The 17,540-nt window shown below is 38.6% G+C and overlaps 1 protein-coding gene across 1 annotated transcript in view; it reads right to left on the bottom strand.

The window, feature by feature from the left end:
• Window positions 1-17,540, bottom strand: part of LOC123020511 (zinc finger homeobox protein 4) — a 113,717-nt gene that overhangs the window by 4,279 nt on the left and 91,898 nt on the right. Inside the window, exon 7 of the mRNA XM_044424332.1 lies at window positions 9,075-14,441. Within this exon, the coding sequence (XP_044280267.1) occupies window positions 9,075-14,441 (5,367 nt within the window). The remainder of the gene's footprint in view (window positions 1-9,074; window positions 14,442-17,540) is intronic.

Consider the following 17,540-nt stretch of genomic DNA (forward strand, 5'->3'; position numbering starts at 1 on the left):
CAATCCTGGTAATTTAAACAAAAAGGAAAAAGTACAAAGTAAAGTGTTTTGTATTAATTTTGTATTTATTTTACCAAATTATGAAATCCATTGTCTTGTAGAAATGTACGTGTGTGTGTGTGTGTGTGTGTGTGTGTGTGGGTGTGTGTGCGTGTGTGCACTGTGATAAGAGATACCTCCAGTTTAAATTTTAACTTATCCACAAACTAATATTTTTCTAATATGCAAGCCTGTAATCTCTTTGCCTCAGGCCCTGCATTTGCATTATGGAAACGATCATAGAAGCCTATTTTACAATGCAGTTGTAAGAAATACTGAGGTAAAACATAAATCTTTGAACAGTTGCATCTAAGTATCAGCATCATCCTGTAAAGCAACATAATATCCATAAACCATAAAATATTCAATATACTTAAAACTACCTGCAGCTCAATGCAATACTGATTCTGTTTATATCAAATTTCATATTCAGGATACATATAATGTATAGAGTTGTCAACATATTGTATAATTTTAGTCTATTAATCAGATACCTGTTCACAGATTAAACTACTTTTAACTAATTAAATTTAAATAAATGTGCACATATCAAACCTTAACTTAGATGCCTTTTTGAGATACTGAAGGAAGTGGTAGATCACTTACAATTTAATAATAAAGTTTCTATCCTCGGAAGAAACAAGTACTTTGTTGAATAGTACTTTGTTCATTTGATTCCTACTACAGCAACATACCTAACTGAAACAGACTCAATAAATAAATATATGTATGCATAACTTGCCACAAATAATTCTCAGATGAACAAAAACTTTAACAATTAAACCATCAGTACATGCTGCTCACTGAATGATAGTATTCATTATACACAATGTATTACTTTTTGGTAAATTATTAAAATATAAGCAACATGCTACTGAAATAATATTGCATTTCAGTGATGCTTTGTGGATATCTGACCATTGTCTCTCATTTTAACTAATTATTATTCTGTCTCTGAAATAATATAACACTGTTTTTTCAACTGTGAAATCTAGTAACAATGTAACTAATTACATATCTAACAAAATGGGATCTCTGGTCTATTTGAAGTATGAACATTTATCTAAAGTACAACAGATGTAAATACATATCAATAAAATTAAATGATCTTTTGAACCCCATCCTATACATAACTCACAGGAAGGTTTAACAGCAAAGGAACAGCATAATATCTATGAAAAAAGCCTGACGAAAAAAACAGTCTTAAAATAATGGGAAAATAAAAAGGTTTTGGCCTGGGGGTGAAAAGAATAAAGTGTCAGTGCCAGGTGCACCTCTTTGGGGAGCATGTTCCACAGCAGGGGGACCACTACAGAGAAGGCCCTTCTCTGGGTAGCCATTCTCCTAATTTCTTTCAAAGACACATCTAAAGACAGATCTTAAGGGGTGGGCAGTCACATATAGAAGGCGATGCTTCTTCAGATAACCAGGTCTTAAATCATTACTATGATATAGCACAATTAAGAATTCCCTCTTTAAGTATATGTCTGAAGCTACTCTGTAATACAATCCAAAACCAAGCTAGAATCTTTCTCCCATTTTTTCAAAGAAAGCTGTACCTTACAATCAAATTGGACCAATCAAGGCTGGGGAATGTCCTTGGGACTACTAAGAGACTTTGCTGGAGGATGCTTGTTAGTACAAAAGGGGCCTAGTAATTCTCAGATCAATCCGAAATGCATGACATCTTTAGTTCTGGAATGAGGCAGGTAAGCAAAGTTTGCAGAAGGAAGTTCTGACTTGTCCCAGTGTAGAAGCAAGCATTTCCAGGGTTAAATTTTGAACTGCCAGCTCCTTGTTGTGTGAGTGGCTGGTCTGGCTTTCACAACAGACCAAATGCAGTACTGACTATTTCTGTCTGGCTGTAACCCTATATACACTTTCCTGGAAGTAATTCATATTGAATTCAAAGCTGCTTGTTTCTGACTAGGGAACTATTGCACATTAAAGTTGCCGTCCTAAGCACACCAACTTTAAGTTAAGCTCCATGGAACTTAGTGGGTTAGAAATAGATTTGGTCATACTTACACAGGCCAATTTTAAACAGTGGGATATAAACTGGTCATTGACTTCAGTGGGACTATTCCAAGTATGGCCATCTGGGTCCAACCCAAAGAATCTCAATACCAAATAAATATTGACAGGATATGTGTTAGTGTAGCTGCTCAAAAATGTAGTAGTTTTTATGGACTTGAAACACACAATGGTAGCTTAGTGAATGAAGAAACTGTGGAGTTATGTGTAGTTTATGGAGTATATATGTACAATTCCAAGAATAAACACAAGTAATTTCTTCCGATAAGAGATATAGACAATGTTTGTTACAGTAAACTACAAAAGCAATCCCTATAATTTGCTAGGAAACTGTAGAAAAGGAATTTTAAGAAATGTCTTGCAGAGAAAATAAGATTGGCAGAGCAGAGAAACTTTATTCAAAGGATGGTAGGCTTAAAGCATCCTCTAGGATCAGTATGAGTAAGAGGATAAGAGTGATAACCCTAGGCTCTACTGGATAGATGTGCATTAGTTACATGGAAATACTAAATGAGTAGGCATGAATGGTGCTTAAATCATCAATATCTAGGTGCTTAGCTTTACTTAGGATGAAGCAATTAGAACTCAGAGAGAGCATCAGATTTAACAAGGCAACCATTTAAAGTCTCTCACAGAATCATTATTTTTATTTAATGGCAAATTAAAATATATTGTTGGGGATTACATAGTTTTTAAAGCAAGTTCTGAAGGCTTTGTTCAAAAAATCTGTATTTTGCATAATCATTACACAATAATATTGGATAGACTGTTGTGTTAAATTTTTGTGTTAAATTTTTGCATCAGCCACTGAAATGTGGGATAATTAGTCTAACTTTAAATGATAAGTAAAATATTATGCTCTCTTTGATCTTCAAATAATATACTGCAGTGTGTATTCAAATATCTCTATCAATGATCAGACATCTTAAAATTAACTGATCAGTGTCCAAACAAGTAGATAGTAATGGATCAAGCCTATCTAAGGGGTATTAAAAAGTTTAGGCAACACTAATGGTTCCTATTATTTAAACTTTTTAGATGAAATATAAATAGTTTGATGCCAAAATGTCTGACAATATTAATGATGAACAAAAATCAATATTTGTACATAAGATGAAAATACACCACATCAATTAAAAAAATGCATGTGTTTGTGACAATTTTATCAAGAGACAATAATGTAATGTTAAAATTAAAGTGAAGCACTAGGATTCCAATAGATATTATAACAAAAACAAGACATTGGCCATAACAGATACTAAATTTATTAAAGGAAAGATGTAGGCTGAGTGAAATGAATAAAAGTATATATGTATAGAGAAAAGTTAATATTAACCACTGAGGAGCATTAAGACCTAGCAATATAATCTAGACTTATTGTAAGCTGTCCCAAGATATTCTATGGGGGGAGGGATAGAACATCTTTAATAAATAAATAAATAAATATTCTGTTGTGTGTCTACTAAGAACTAAATACTGCTAAATTCAACAGGGTTTACTTCCAAGTAAGTGAGCACAGTCTCAGGCTGCAATCATATATAACCTTACTGGGGAGTAAGCCCAATTAAACCCAATGGAGTTTGTTTCCATGTAGACATACACAGAATTGTTCTGTGAGTAGATGAAAAATAAAGTAGTTAATTTTACAATTTTATTCTACCAATGTATAAAAGTCATTAGTCTTATTCATTTCAATGATCTTGCCCACTGACATTCTCAGTGACTGTGCCAGAAGTATAGGGAGTATCCTGCTCTGACCTAAGTTAAGGGCATGCAATTTTATGGCATTCTGAGCTTGTATTAAGTGACATCTGGTTCTAATACATTGACAGGAATTTGTGATTTTTTTTCTCCATATACTTAACTTGAACAGGATTAGGATTTCATTGGCTTCCAATTCATATGGATATTTTTTGCAGGTTTATTGTCCCAGGCACATGTTTTCAGTGAACATGAAACTCACATTATTAGCACAAGTACAGGTACAGTAGTCCTAGTCTACTCTTAATTATTAATGTTTATGTCCCTTGATATGATAACCATGGGCTTATTTGCTTCACTCTATTTTCTTCGTCACTTCACATGTACTCTTCAAATACTTGTAGTGCATTTGGTGAATTTTGTACCTCTGTTCAATCAACTTTCAAATAATTTGAGAAGGTGAGAGGTCATGATTTGGACATATAGTGGAATATTCTTAAGAAAGTTAAAGATGAAACCCAGCACAGACTTACCAGAAAGGAAGTTTAACTGAATCCAATGGAGCACAGTTTTGAGTTGGCATGTATAGTATTGCACTGTACATATGCAAAATCTTTAAAAGTAAAATGCATCACAAAATAATAATGCTTTTGTGGGCTGGGGACAACAGGATGACATTCAATACTGATAGGTGGAAGATCCTGCACTTAGGGCATAGGAATGGGTGTCAGAAGTACAGGTTAGGAGACAAGTGGCTGGAGAGCAGCACTTGTGAAAAGGATCTCGGGGTGCGGGTCAACTGCAGGCTAAGCATGAGTCAGCAATGCAAAGCAGCAGTGAAGAGGGCGAACGCCACCCTTGGTTGCATAGCCAGAGGTGTGACTTCTAGATCAAGAGAGGTGTTACTGCCACTCTGACGCTGGTGCACCCACAGTTGGAGTATTATGTTCAGTTCTAGGCCCCTCATTACAAGAGGAATATAGCAAGGTGCAGTGAAGGGCCACAAGGATGGTGGCTGGTAAGCCATATGAGCAGAGACTGAGGAAACTGGGTCTTTTCAGCCTTGAGAAGAACTCGAGGGGACCTGTTAGCAACCTACAGGTATGTAAGGGGATGTCACGCAGAAGTGGACTGTGACATTTTTCCTCCACGGTGGAGGACAGGACACATTCCAATGAAGCAAAGCTCAGGGAACCAAGATTCAAGGTGGATGTCAGAAAGTGCATCCTGACGGTTAGGAGCCCTAGGGCATGGAATGGGCTTCCACAGGAGGTGGTTGAAGCCCCAACAGTGAGGGTGTTTAAGGGTAGGATGGACATGTGCATGGTAGGCATGTCATGAGTGGAGCTGGCTAGAGCTGAGGATCAGACTAGATGGCCCAGGAGGCCCCTTCTGACTTGCTATGTTTCTATGTAAGATCTGTATGGTGGTAGTAAGTTTTAGGGCAATGTTTCTCAATCTGGTAGTCTCCAATTGTTTTGAACTTACTTCTCATCAGTTTTAGTCAGCTAAAACAATAATTGGAATCCTGAGAATTGTGGTCCAAAGGCTCTAGAAGACAGTAAATGAATGAATGTTGCTTTAAGGGCTAAAGTTCAGTTCATTAGATGTGTGTATTATTTAGAGCATGCAGAGCCCTTTTAATCACTTGCAGAAGAGACCAATTTTATGATAATGAAAACATAAATTCTAATTCTGCAAATATTTATACATGTGAAGAACATGCTCAAAGAGAATTTGATAAAATTCTATTGCTATTTAGGATTACTATTTTCCTATTTATTTATTAGATTTTTTTATGCTTCTCCATTAGCCATAAGGCTCTCTTTAGGAGAAATATCAATAATTTTTGTATTTTTAATTCAGAGGTACCATGTATTTTGCTTAGAACATTTGGAAGAAAACCCTTGAGGCCAGGCAACATGATTTTTGTGATATTTTAAAACATTTTACAAGGTTACAGGATTACAACCAGAATCAGCTCAAAAAGTGGGAGTACAAGTAGATTCTGATTCAGCATCTCTCTTTGCATCAAACACAGATATGAACTGCTGCCCACAGCAAAACAAGGAGTTGTTAAAAGTGGGTTAATAAGATATGAAGCATATCAGCAGTGAGCATATATTAAAGAACTTCTGAGGAGTACTTTTCACTTATGAAAGATTAATATATCATCTTTTATTTCACTTCCAATACTCCATTAAGAACCATTAAGAGCATATGTTTTCTGGGTAATAAAGACAGGATGCGGGGACTATTTAGCATATGGAAGAACAAAATGTCTCAAGATATATCTTTACTTCGCATTTACACAGAAAGATTAGCTACATCAGCTGAAAGTTGCTGTTTCTCAACTGACACCATAGATTTCTATTGTATTAATGATCTGAAGATTTGGGCTGGTTGGAATTTTCAGCTAGCAAGAAATAACCTATAAACAGCGAGGCTTGGCTTGTACACACAACTCAACATCTGCATTAACCACCTGATGCACATATTATGTCATCATTTTCAGACTGTCAGCAATGTTAACTGACCTAATGAAGATGGGCAAATGTTGTCTTCAACAGGAAAGCAAAAGAGTTTATGTAGTTTGGCTTCATTCCTGACTACTGAAATATCACCACATGCTGCAGGATCCTACTGCACTCATCCAGCCAAAGAGATGACTGAATCTGGAAAGCAAAATCTCTGATAGAGCCCACTAGCTATTTCGTAAGGGAAACAGGAATTCTGTCAAAGCACGATTTAACTATCATCTCCTCCACAGCAGATCAAGGTTTTGAATAATCCTGTACCAATGCCAGATGCCAGAAGAAAAGAAATGGGAGATTCTCCTACACTTCCCATCTGATATGAGAGAGCAGCAGTGCTGAGACCCTGTCCCTCCACATTTCTGTTTCTTCCATTCACTTGTGCCTTGCCTGAGAATATCTGAGCTGCATCACAGCCCTAAGATACAATCCTTGATGAACAGTAGTTTGCCTATGAAATTAGTTTAAACTGGGTAGAGGGCTGGAGATAGTGATTGTAACAAACAATGACTTGTTTTAGAGAGAAAGGAATCGTCAATAAGGTGTTCTGCTAGGGGAGAGGTCTGGAGAGTCTCAAAGGTTGCAACCTTTCCAGAAAGCTGATTTGTGTGTTAGGGCTTTTAGTCTCATTCCAGAAAAATCAGGCAATAACATACTGATTGATTTAAAAGACTGAATTAATTCCATAATTAATTCCAAGGGGCTTGATTGCCAAATGCTGAAGTTTCTGAGGAACATAGACCTGGCCATACTAGATTCCCCTACAGTTGGCTTTTGCACACTTGGTAGACCTGATCTGAGTGGAGAAACCTGATTCTACATGCAGATAGGAAAATCTCAATAGGTTGTTTATATGCTCACTCACAAATGAAGATTACTGTTTATCATTATCATTATCATCATCATTATTATTATTATTTGTTATTACTATTAAAAAGGTGTAATGTTATTAATGTTATTACACAAACCAAAGGGAAAATAGATACAACATGACATTGTATAATCCCTCATAAATGAGGTTTATAATATGAATAATTTCAAGATAAGATACTGGCCATCAAGATGTTATTATTGATTAGAATAAAGATGTCTTGAAAAGATGTCCATGGTACAGTTGTCAACTGAAAATGTGGCCCTCAAACTTTAAATTGGGGACTAATTTTAGTAACTGCTCAGATGCCACAGAATAAGGAGGTGAGGAATGAAGTCTGTCTCAATGGTAACATGCCAAAAAAGGAGATTTTCAAATTATTATTACTGATTTGCTACAAATATAACTTAACAGGAGGCAGTGAATCCACAAATAAACCACACTGTAGCTCAGGAAGCAGATATTTACAAGATTTTCTACTTGGATTTGTGCACATAATCCAAGGGTGCACATAATCACAGGGTGCATACTACCCTGGAAATTTATGGTAGGAAATCTCTTTCAATTCATGGGCCAAATGCAATTTTGGAGAAGGCTATGGGGCCACATTTCAGTGGTGAGTGAGACAGAAAACAAAGGGGTTGAAGCCAATGGCAAAAGGTATTGGGAGGGGGGATGCCAGCATATTATAGATGAAAGCTGTTACTGTCAGTAGCTATCCTTAGGGAAGACATTCCACCTTTTTAGAAAAGGGAAAACATGTACCAAAATGGGGAAATCTTGATCAATTGATGGTTTGTGAAAACAGGGTGTATCTATCTGGAGAACTCTAGGGCACTGAATTTGGTCCCTGGTGCTTTGTTTGAATGTGGTGTGGTGGTTAGAGTGTTGGATTGGGGTGATCCAGGTTCTAGTCCCCACTCAGCCATGAAGCTCACTGGGTGACTTTGGGACAGTAACTCACTCTCAGCCTAACATACCTCAAAGGGTTGTTGCTGTAAAGTTAAAACAGAACTATTTAAGCTGCCTTGGTTCCTAGCAAGAGAAAAAAGGGAAGGCTATAAATGCAATGTAATAAAACAATATATTCAGAACAACTGCCTTAGCTACCCAATATTTCTCTGTAGAAGTCAGGTAAGAAATGAAATCCAGAATTATTAAATGTCTAAGCCAGCATAATATTAAACCTGATTATTCAGAAGTCTCCATGATATCAGTAAAACTTATTGGTGGACAAAATGCCAGGAAACAAAAGATTAGTGGACAGTCTTTCATTCTAACTTTTGTCTGGACTTTTGGCTTTAGTCAGGTATGAATACTGTCCTCATACGTAATACATCTTTCACATTGGGGCAAATATTCACAGAGGATTGAAAAGGCTGTAAAGCTACCCATTTCATAGGACTTGTTGGCAATTGTCTCTAAGCACTATACTTAAAAATGCTTTTAAATGTATGTACAATTGCTCATTTGAATAACACATTACTTTTGTTTTTACCAGGATAGCATGATAGACAAAAGTTTCAATTCATCCAAAATTCTTTAAACAATGAGTTATCTCCAAATTTTCCCACCAGCGAAAGCACTTTGCTCATTCCTCCTCCCTCAGAAGTTCCCTCCCTCACTGTTTCAGAGGGTCCTCCAAATCTCTGCAGCAATTTTTGAGGGCTTATGTAATTGTAGGGAGAGGGGGGATTGGCAGTGATAACCTCATCTTCCACTATGCCATTGGGAATCCATCCTTTTTGATCAAGGATCTGGATCCAAGGCATTATATTTCTAAGAAATAGCTGCAGAACGTATATTAAGGCATCTATAAGAGTTTAGGCAACTAAAATATTAATGCTCTGTTTTAACATGAGCAACACTTTTTTTTCCTTTTCCTTTTTACTTACTGTTTGAACTTTGAGGAAATCCAGTTAAGGAAGATGGACCATTCATGCCAGGCAGAAGAACTGGAGGAAGTCCAGGAAGTCCAGGGTAAGCTGCTGGCAAACTGATTCCATGAAGTGAGCTGCTGTCCATCATGCCTGGCTGCTGTACTGTTAAGCCTAGGACATCTGTAGCCTTCTTTATACGATCCAATTCTTGCTGTGCCATCAGCTGTCTAACAGTTGTAGGAGCTAAGTAGTCTTTTTCCCGGTCCAGCTGACTTCCCACAGTTTCTCGCACTTTTGTAATATGTTGTTTTGAAAAGATGTGGTCTCTTATGGACAAACGTGCAGAGTATTTCACTCCACAGAGAGAACACTCTGGTCTTGATCCATCAGTTGCATTCTGATTGATCATGAATGGCTTCCCTATGTTAATTTTGAATTTCTTCTCTTTTGCTCGAGCATTCTGAAACCAAACCTGAACCACACGTTTGGGCAGGCCAATCTCATTCCCTAGCATTTCACATTCTTGCATGGTTGGAGTCCGATAGTCACTAAAACAAGCCTTCAAGACCTTAAGCTGTAGATTACTCATTTGTGTGCGAAATCGTTTGTGACCCGGACGGTCACTGTTTTTAGATTTAAAGGGATTGCTTGCTCCAAATGGATTAGGTGAACTTGGATCAGCTATGCTAGATGTTTCACTGCGATCAGCATTATCATCAGGATCATCAGTAATGTAAACACTTTGGTCAAGTTCACTATCTTTGTCACTGAAGTGTATTGATGGGCTTGTCAGGGAGAACAGGAACTTGTCATCACTGTTCTCCATGTTAGGCATGTTTGTGTTTTTTGGCAGATTATCATTCAGAATATTTTTTGGCTCTTTAGGAGATGATGTAGATTTCACATCTCCTGAACTAGCAGTCATACTTTCCATTTCATTGTTTCCTTCATCTCCTGTTGTGGCATCGCTAATTGCAGTATTAACTGATGAAGTCTCATCAAAGTCAGTTTTAGTCTGATCATATGCACCATCAAGAGGAGTAGTATTCAGATTCTCTATGTCTTCACTGCATTCTGCTTTAAAGGAAGAAGGACTTAAAAGATTCTTCGGTGACATTTCTGCAGTTTTACTGATAGGAGTTGAAACGGTAGAAGCTAGTTCATTTTCACTTGATAAATCAACCTTTGTTAATGATGGGTAATCGAAAAACATATATTTTTGTGGGCTCTCTCCTCCATCTTCATTGACTATCAAAGGACTTGGTGGTAAACTATATCCTGCTTGTTTTCCTTCATTCCAGTGCCGAGAGCGAATATGACTTTCTAAAGCAGACTTGGCTTTAAACAGCGCTCGGCAAAAAGGACATCTTTTGTGAGACTGGGCTGGACCTACTGCACGGAACTGTCCTTTTCTTTCTCGAGCTCTTGTGTTCTGGAACCAGACTTGTACAACCCTCTTTTTAAGACCTACTTCACGTGCAATATGATCTAGCATTTTTCTGGTAGGATTGGAATCTAGAAGGTATTTTTCATACAGTATTTCCAATTGCTCTGGAGTAATCGTAGTTCTCAGTCGCTTATCCCGGTGCTGGTCTTCACCACTGTTTCCTCCCTCTTTTTCACTACAGTTATTGTCTTCCTTATCATCCAGCTTGCGTTTAATTGAGCTAGGAACGGAAGCAGTGTGGTGAGCTGGGTGAGTTGAACCTACTTGTGGTGCCATCTGAGCTAAAGAACTATTCAGTAATTGTCCAGTCATCAGAGGGCTGTTAGGATCAAATATCATATACGGCATATCCATAGGCCTTTCTAAAAACTGAGAATGGAGAAATTGGTTTTGGGCTGCTAAGAAATGCATGTGCTGGTGCTCTTGCCAAAGTTCTAGAGTGGGAAAGGCGACTGTACACTGGTCACATTGGTACTGTAATAACTGCGGAGGTAGACTGTTCTGAATAGAAGTCATTGAGATTGTTAAAGGGCCAGAAGGAACAGATGTAGTTTGTGATGCAGAAGGTGGCCTACCCCCTATTTGGGATTGTTTATGTTGCTGTGTTTGAGAAGCTGAGGGTTGCGGATCAGAGGAAGTTGTTGGTGTAGACTGCATTGGTTTGCTGCCTTGGGAAGAAGTCTCCGCTTGCTTAGGTATGGTATCATTTTGCTTTGGCTTTTCTGTTGAGTCAGGTTTAGGAGAGGTTTTTTCAGGTTCAGGTTTGGGAGATGGCATTAAAGGAGTACTGGAGCCAGATCCAGAGCTTGCTGTTGCTATAGCAGTACTTTTTGATGAGTCAGATGGACCAGAAAGTGTGCAATTCTTGTAAAGTGTTTGATCTGTAGCGTCCATTGAATCTTCTGTTTGGCTTTCATCTTGTGCATCATCATCTTCATCTTTATAGCATAGCTTTTTCTGATGTGTAATTAAATCGAAAATTCTAGGAAAAACTACACTACATTTTTTACACTGATATTGCATGTTGCTAGTCCGAATGTACCTCTCATTGGTGAGCTCTCTCTTCTCATTATCTTTAGTTTCAGTTTGATTCTCATAACTTTTACGAGCCTTCTGCCGTGCATTTTGGAACCACACAACAATAACTCGAGTAGGTAGGTTAAGTACTGTTGAAAGTTGCTCAATTTCATCATCCTTTGGATAAGCATTAGTGTCAAAAAAATCTTGTAAGACTCTAAGCTGGTAGTCAGTAAATCTCGTTCTAGATGATCTCTTGCTGAAAGCTGAGTCAGATTTGTAATGTTCTATAGAACTTGGCTGTGGTTCAATTCTTATATCTTCCAGAACTGTTATTGGAGGATTGCTAAAATTGTATGGAGAATCTTTGTTTCGTTGTCGTTCCTTAAATAGAGTATTTCGAAACCAATGTTTGATCACTTTTTGGGAAAGGCCAGACTTTTCAGCCATTTCTTGAATCTGTTCTTCACTTGGTGAATTATTAATATCAAAATATGCACGCAAGATTTTTAACTGATCATCTGTGATTCTGGTTCGTGGCCTCTTGAACTGTGAATGGCGTAGAAAATTTGGATCTAATCCTAGCTGTTGCTGGCAAAGTTGAGTAAGATCTGCAGACAAAGCATCCATTGGTGGTAGCTGGAGGGCCAGCTGAGGAGGCAATGCAGGGTGTTGTACTGGTTGCATCATAATTGGAGGGAAAAGTGGAAGATCTAAGGAAACGGGCAGCTGCACTGGTGGTGGTGCAGAAGGTGGTGGCGGCGGAGGAGGAGGTGGCGGCGGAGGAGGTGGTGGTGGTGGTGTAGGTGCTGGAGCCTGTAGAGGTGTAGGAGTTATGCTCTGAATTTTTCCGGAGCTGGATGAAGACGGTTGTGAAGGAGTTGTAGGTGGAGGAGGTGGAGGTGGAGGAGGTGGTGGTTCTGGAGAAGAAGGCGAGATAGGATAAAGCTTGTCATAAGCCTCCCTGTATTGACAGGCAAACTTTTCTAGTGCACCATATGGAAAGAACTGACCATGAACATGTTCTTGATGGCTCTTTAATATAAGAATGTTAGAAAATAATTTACTACATGCTGCACATTCCAATTTGTCTGTATTTTCACAGTCACTGGTTTTGCTTTTTTTCTGTACTTTCTGTCTATTTTCATTATATTGAATAACCAACTCAAAGCCAAAGTTTTCCAACAAAGCCTTGGCTGCATTTCCTCTTGCCCCAGAAGCAATTCTAGGTGGTGGGATGGTTGGTTCTGAAGTCTTTTGTTTCTTTATTTCTTTGCTTTCTTTCATGGCCTCACTCTCACTTGTGAACTCCTGCTTTGGTTTTTCTTGTTTCTCAGATATCTCTTCTGATTCCTTATATGACAGTGTATCCTTCATCATCTGGCACTCTGTAGTTCCAATACTATTTTGCTCTATTTTCACCAACTTACTAGTTTGCTGTTGCTGTGGCTTTTGTGATTGAATTTGAGGTGGTGTAACTTGATACTGTTGTGCTTGTTGCTGTAGTATCTGTAGCTGAGTCTGGCCAACATGGTGTTGCGTTTGCATCTGCTGTTTTAGGTCTTCTAGGAGTGACCCTGCCATACCAGGCATACCAAATGCAGCAGATCCAGGCAAACCCAGATCAGGACTCAAACTGAACTCTGTCCCAGGAATATAAAATGGAAAAAGAAATTGTGGCTGTTGAAATTGCAGCAGTGCCTCTGGTGTCATAGGAAAATGAGGCAAAAATGCTGGGTTTAGGAACTGGGGTTGAAAGAAAGCAGCTTGCTGTTGCAATTCATGCTGGAGTTGCATTTGCAATTGTGCTGGTGACTGGGGAGGATGATGCGTAGGCTGAGCAGAAACTAATTCAGAAGCTTGCTTTTTATTTAATTCTTTGGCATCTATGTGGGTTTCCTTGCTGTTAACTGCTGGTAAGCTTGTAGGATCTATTATCCCTTGGCTGGGGCTATTAACATTCCCTGCTATACTATTTCCACTCAATGCATTACTGCTTGGCTCTAATTTTGCAGCCCTTGCCTTTGTTTGATGAAGCACAGATCTCATATGGATTTCCAGTGTAGAACTTTGGCTATAGGAAACATTACAAATGCTGCATTTATAGGGTTTGTTGTCAGTGTTGCTGTTAGCTTCTTGAGGAACAGGACTGGATGCTTCCTGCAACACCTTTTTGAGTTTATGCAAATGAGACACTGAATTGTAATGTACCAAAAGAATGTTCTTTTGAGTGAAGGATTCCTTGCACACTGTACATTTATATGGGCGAGAAGGATCTAGAAATTTTTCCATAGTAAAATTTGGCCCTTTTCTAAAAGGTAAGGTCCGCTTTGGTTCTGAGCCCATTTCATCTGGAATTGAGCTACTATCGCTTCCTACAGGGCTTGCTTTACCTTCCTGGTCCATCTCGTATTCTCTTTCTATATCCTGTTCTAGTGCATGTTCATCTTGTGCCATACTTTCACTTTCTGCCCAGAGTTCACCATTTACAGGTAAAGACGCACACAACTGCTGAATTTCAGCTTCACTGAGTTCTGGGTGGCCTGCTTCCAAATGTTTTTTTAAAGCCTGGAATGTACGGAAGCTACGTTGGCAAAGGCTACACATGGTAGCAGCCCGAATAGCGTGATACTGGGAATGTATCTGAAGCTTCTGCATAGTCTTAAAAGCCAAGCTACAATGGTTACAACGATATTTATAGACATGGCGATCAGAAACAGAAAGCTGCTGCCTCTTTTGTTGCTCATTCAGCTGATCTGGCAGTGATTCAATGATCTTTATATCCTTGCTGCTGTTTTTATTCCATTCTGGCATTTCAGTAGATTCCTTAAGTGGCTTCTGTTCCTCTGTTTTAATTTCCATTCCAGTTTTTGATTCTTCAAGCCCAGGAGTATTTTTTTCATCTGGAGGACTTTCACCTAGTTAAAATAAAAAAGTGTGGGGAGGTGGGAAGAAATGGTATTTAGTTCTTGCAGCATTTAACTATACAGTGTCTATACAGACCCAGATCTCCTACCAGTTATGGGGATCTCTTGGAATTAGCACCATATATTTCAAAATAATGACTACAGCTATTTTGTTTTGTTTGTTAATGGACTTGAATTTTTAAGCATAAGGGAAAAAGGAGAACATGGATGAACCTTCTGCATTGAGTCAACAGGGCTAGGTTCTGAGTTTTCATTTGAAAAACCACAAGCCTCTAGAATCAGAGATACAAGCCAAAATACACAGGGATAATTCTACTCACTCACCTATGATAATTGAACCTGCTCCTGCCATTCAGTGCTTTAAGCCAATCAATGAAATCATGGTGATTGATGTTTAACGAAACCAAACTACTGAGAAAAATCTAGAGTTACACATATACTCATTGACCTGGTTCATAGGGTCACAACAAGCCAAAGTGGCTTCTTGGAATCGGTGGCACATGCCAGGTGATATTAGCCTAATAACTAGTCTGGGCACAGCTTGTCATGTCATCTGAACCCAGGCAGCATGGCTTGTTGGAGGAAACAATTGTCAACTAACCCATGTCTCTGTCGATTGTATGAACTGGCTTCTCTGTGGAGGGACTTAGTTCATTTGAAGCCTAAAATTTTATATATATATTGGTCTTCCCTGGTAGACAGGTCACTGTTACCCCCTGCCCCTCCCCCCACCATACAGAAATTCAGGATTTTTTGTAACAGAACTTTTTTTGTAACATAACTGTTTTGTTTTGTGATTTTTGTAACAGAACTGATACCTGAGCTTGGTTTTTCATTGTCCATTGGGGTATGGTATTTTTTAAATGGCAAACTGGGACTGTCTATTATATATTTCCTTAAGAAGTTCTGGGAACCTTTTATGTTTAAAAATGCTTAAGTCAGGAGCGTAGAACACTTTTCATCTGAGAGGTAAATTCCCCTCCATCAAATGCTCACACCTGACAGCACTGGTAATACTCCATCACACTCATGAACATCATCCTGCCCATTCACCTCTCACCGTGCTGACTAGTACCTCCTCTGCATGCCTTTTGCCATCAGGGGTAGGGGTGATGAGATGTTCATGAAGGAGGGTTCAGTCAGTGCCAGGAATGACACTGCTTGATGGGAATAGCAAACTGCACACAATGGACTCGGCAGTAGTGTGCACTTCCTCAGCATAGCTCTCACTATCCATATCCTGTGTCTTTGGTGACAGGAAGCGTCTCTGCTGCTGCTGGGAAAAATGGCCACTCTTGCTAAAGCTGGCTGAGCTTCCTTCTATAAGGCCAAATATCTGCCTCTAGAGGAACCCAAAGATGCTCTGAAAGCCAGATACAGCGCCTCCACCTCCACTTAGATTATGCTCTGCATTAAACGAAGAAACCAGAAAGCAAGCAAGCAAGCAAACAAACAAAACAGAAAAACAGTGTCTTTGAGATTGAGATAGTGTGTCCAAAAAAGGCAGGACTTCATGTTCTTCTTTAATTTTGCCTCAAAAATGTTCTTTTTTCCTCAGATTATATCATTACAAATTATCCTGATTATGCAAATAAAAATTAGCCAATTACAGCTGCTTGGTTACATCAGCTTTGCTGATGGGCTCAGGGAAAATAGTATTTGATGAACATGCCATGTGATATTGTTATCCAGTGATTTGAGGCTTTGGGTTATTTAAGGAAATGTAATAGGAGAGGGGTTATGAAGTGGATTACAGAAGTAACATGGGCTGATTAATTGCTTTTTTACCTATGAAAGAAAAACAGGATAACTCATGGATGGGCTGTTGCCCCATTAAATCAGGGTATTTGTGTCAGAGGGCCAGATCTTTCTGCTTACCAAAAAGGGCGAGTGACCTGTGCTAATAACATTGCTGCAGGTATTACGAAAGATAAATAATAGTAATAAACCAGTTCATGTGCTCTTAGAATGCACAGCTTGAGTTTTAAGAGTTTGACCTTGAATATGTTCATGTATGAGCTTTGAATCTAGGCTGCTGGCAATCCTAACTCTCTATGGACTCCTTCTCCCATCTGAAACACCATGCCTAGCCCTGCACTGGATGTCAGAATGCCAGGTAAGATGGACTAATGAAAGGCCACAGAAACAAATCATGGTTTAGGGCTGATACTAGGGGGAAGTAAAGTTCTTTTACCTTTAAGAACTGTGTATTAGGCAAAAATTAAACAGGTTATGTTTTTTCTAGTTTGGAAGTATAAATATGGGAATAGCTTAGTGCTGTCTGTCAGATATCTTATTACATGTGTATGGTCCTTGATTAATTTACTGTGGATCAATAGCCATTTACAGAAAAAAACAGTTTTACATAGATGCCTTATATTGACCACAGAAAAGAGGTCCAAATGGGATTAAGGGATTATTTATTTATTAAATTTATAGGCTCCCAAATAACCTTATAGGGCTCTATAAGTGACATACAACAACAATAAAATATAGGACAAAACATTACAGTTCCTAGTAACAATAAAAAAACTGCTGGAAGTGTAGAAAATCTGAAATCAACCTATTTTTAACTCAGGTTTCAAAATGTCTATAAAAAGGACAGTCTTTGCCTGGCACTGAAATGAAAGCAGTGCCGGTGCCTGGTGAACCATTTTAGGAAATCCATTCCAAGGTGGGAAGAAGCCATCAAGAAGACCCTTCTTCTATTTGCTATCCCTCTCAATTCCTTTAGGGATATCCGGCTCTTCAGAAGGATGTCATCCCCAGATCTCAGTGGGTGGGTAGATTTGTATGGGAAAGGCATTTTGTCAAGTAACTAGTCCCAAGCTGTTTAAGGATTTATATGTTAAAACAAGCACTTTAAATTGGGCCCAGGCTTCAACTGGCAACCAGTGTAATTTACATAGAACACATGTTATATGGGCTGTCAAACTGATACTCATGTGCAGACCTATTTTGAGCCAGCTGAAGTCTCTGAATCACCTTCAAAGGCAACCCTATGTAAAGTGCATTATAGTAATCCAGTTGGGATGTTACCGAACAATTTAAACGGAAATGCAACACATTTCTCTACAGTCTGAAAGGTTA

This window comes from Varanus komodoensis, unplaced genomic scaffold (assembly GCF_004798865.1).
Source record: "Varanus komodoensis strain SLA01 unplaced genomic scaffold, ASM479886v1 scaffold14_1, whole genome shotgun sequence".
NCBI lineage: Eukaryota > Metazoa > Chordata > Lepidosauria > Squamata > Varanidae > Varanus > Varanus komodoensis.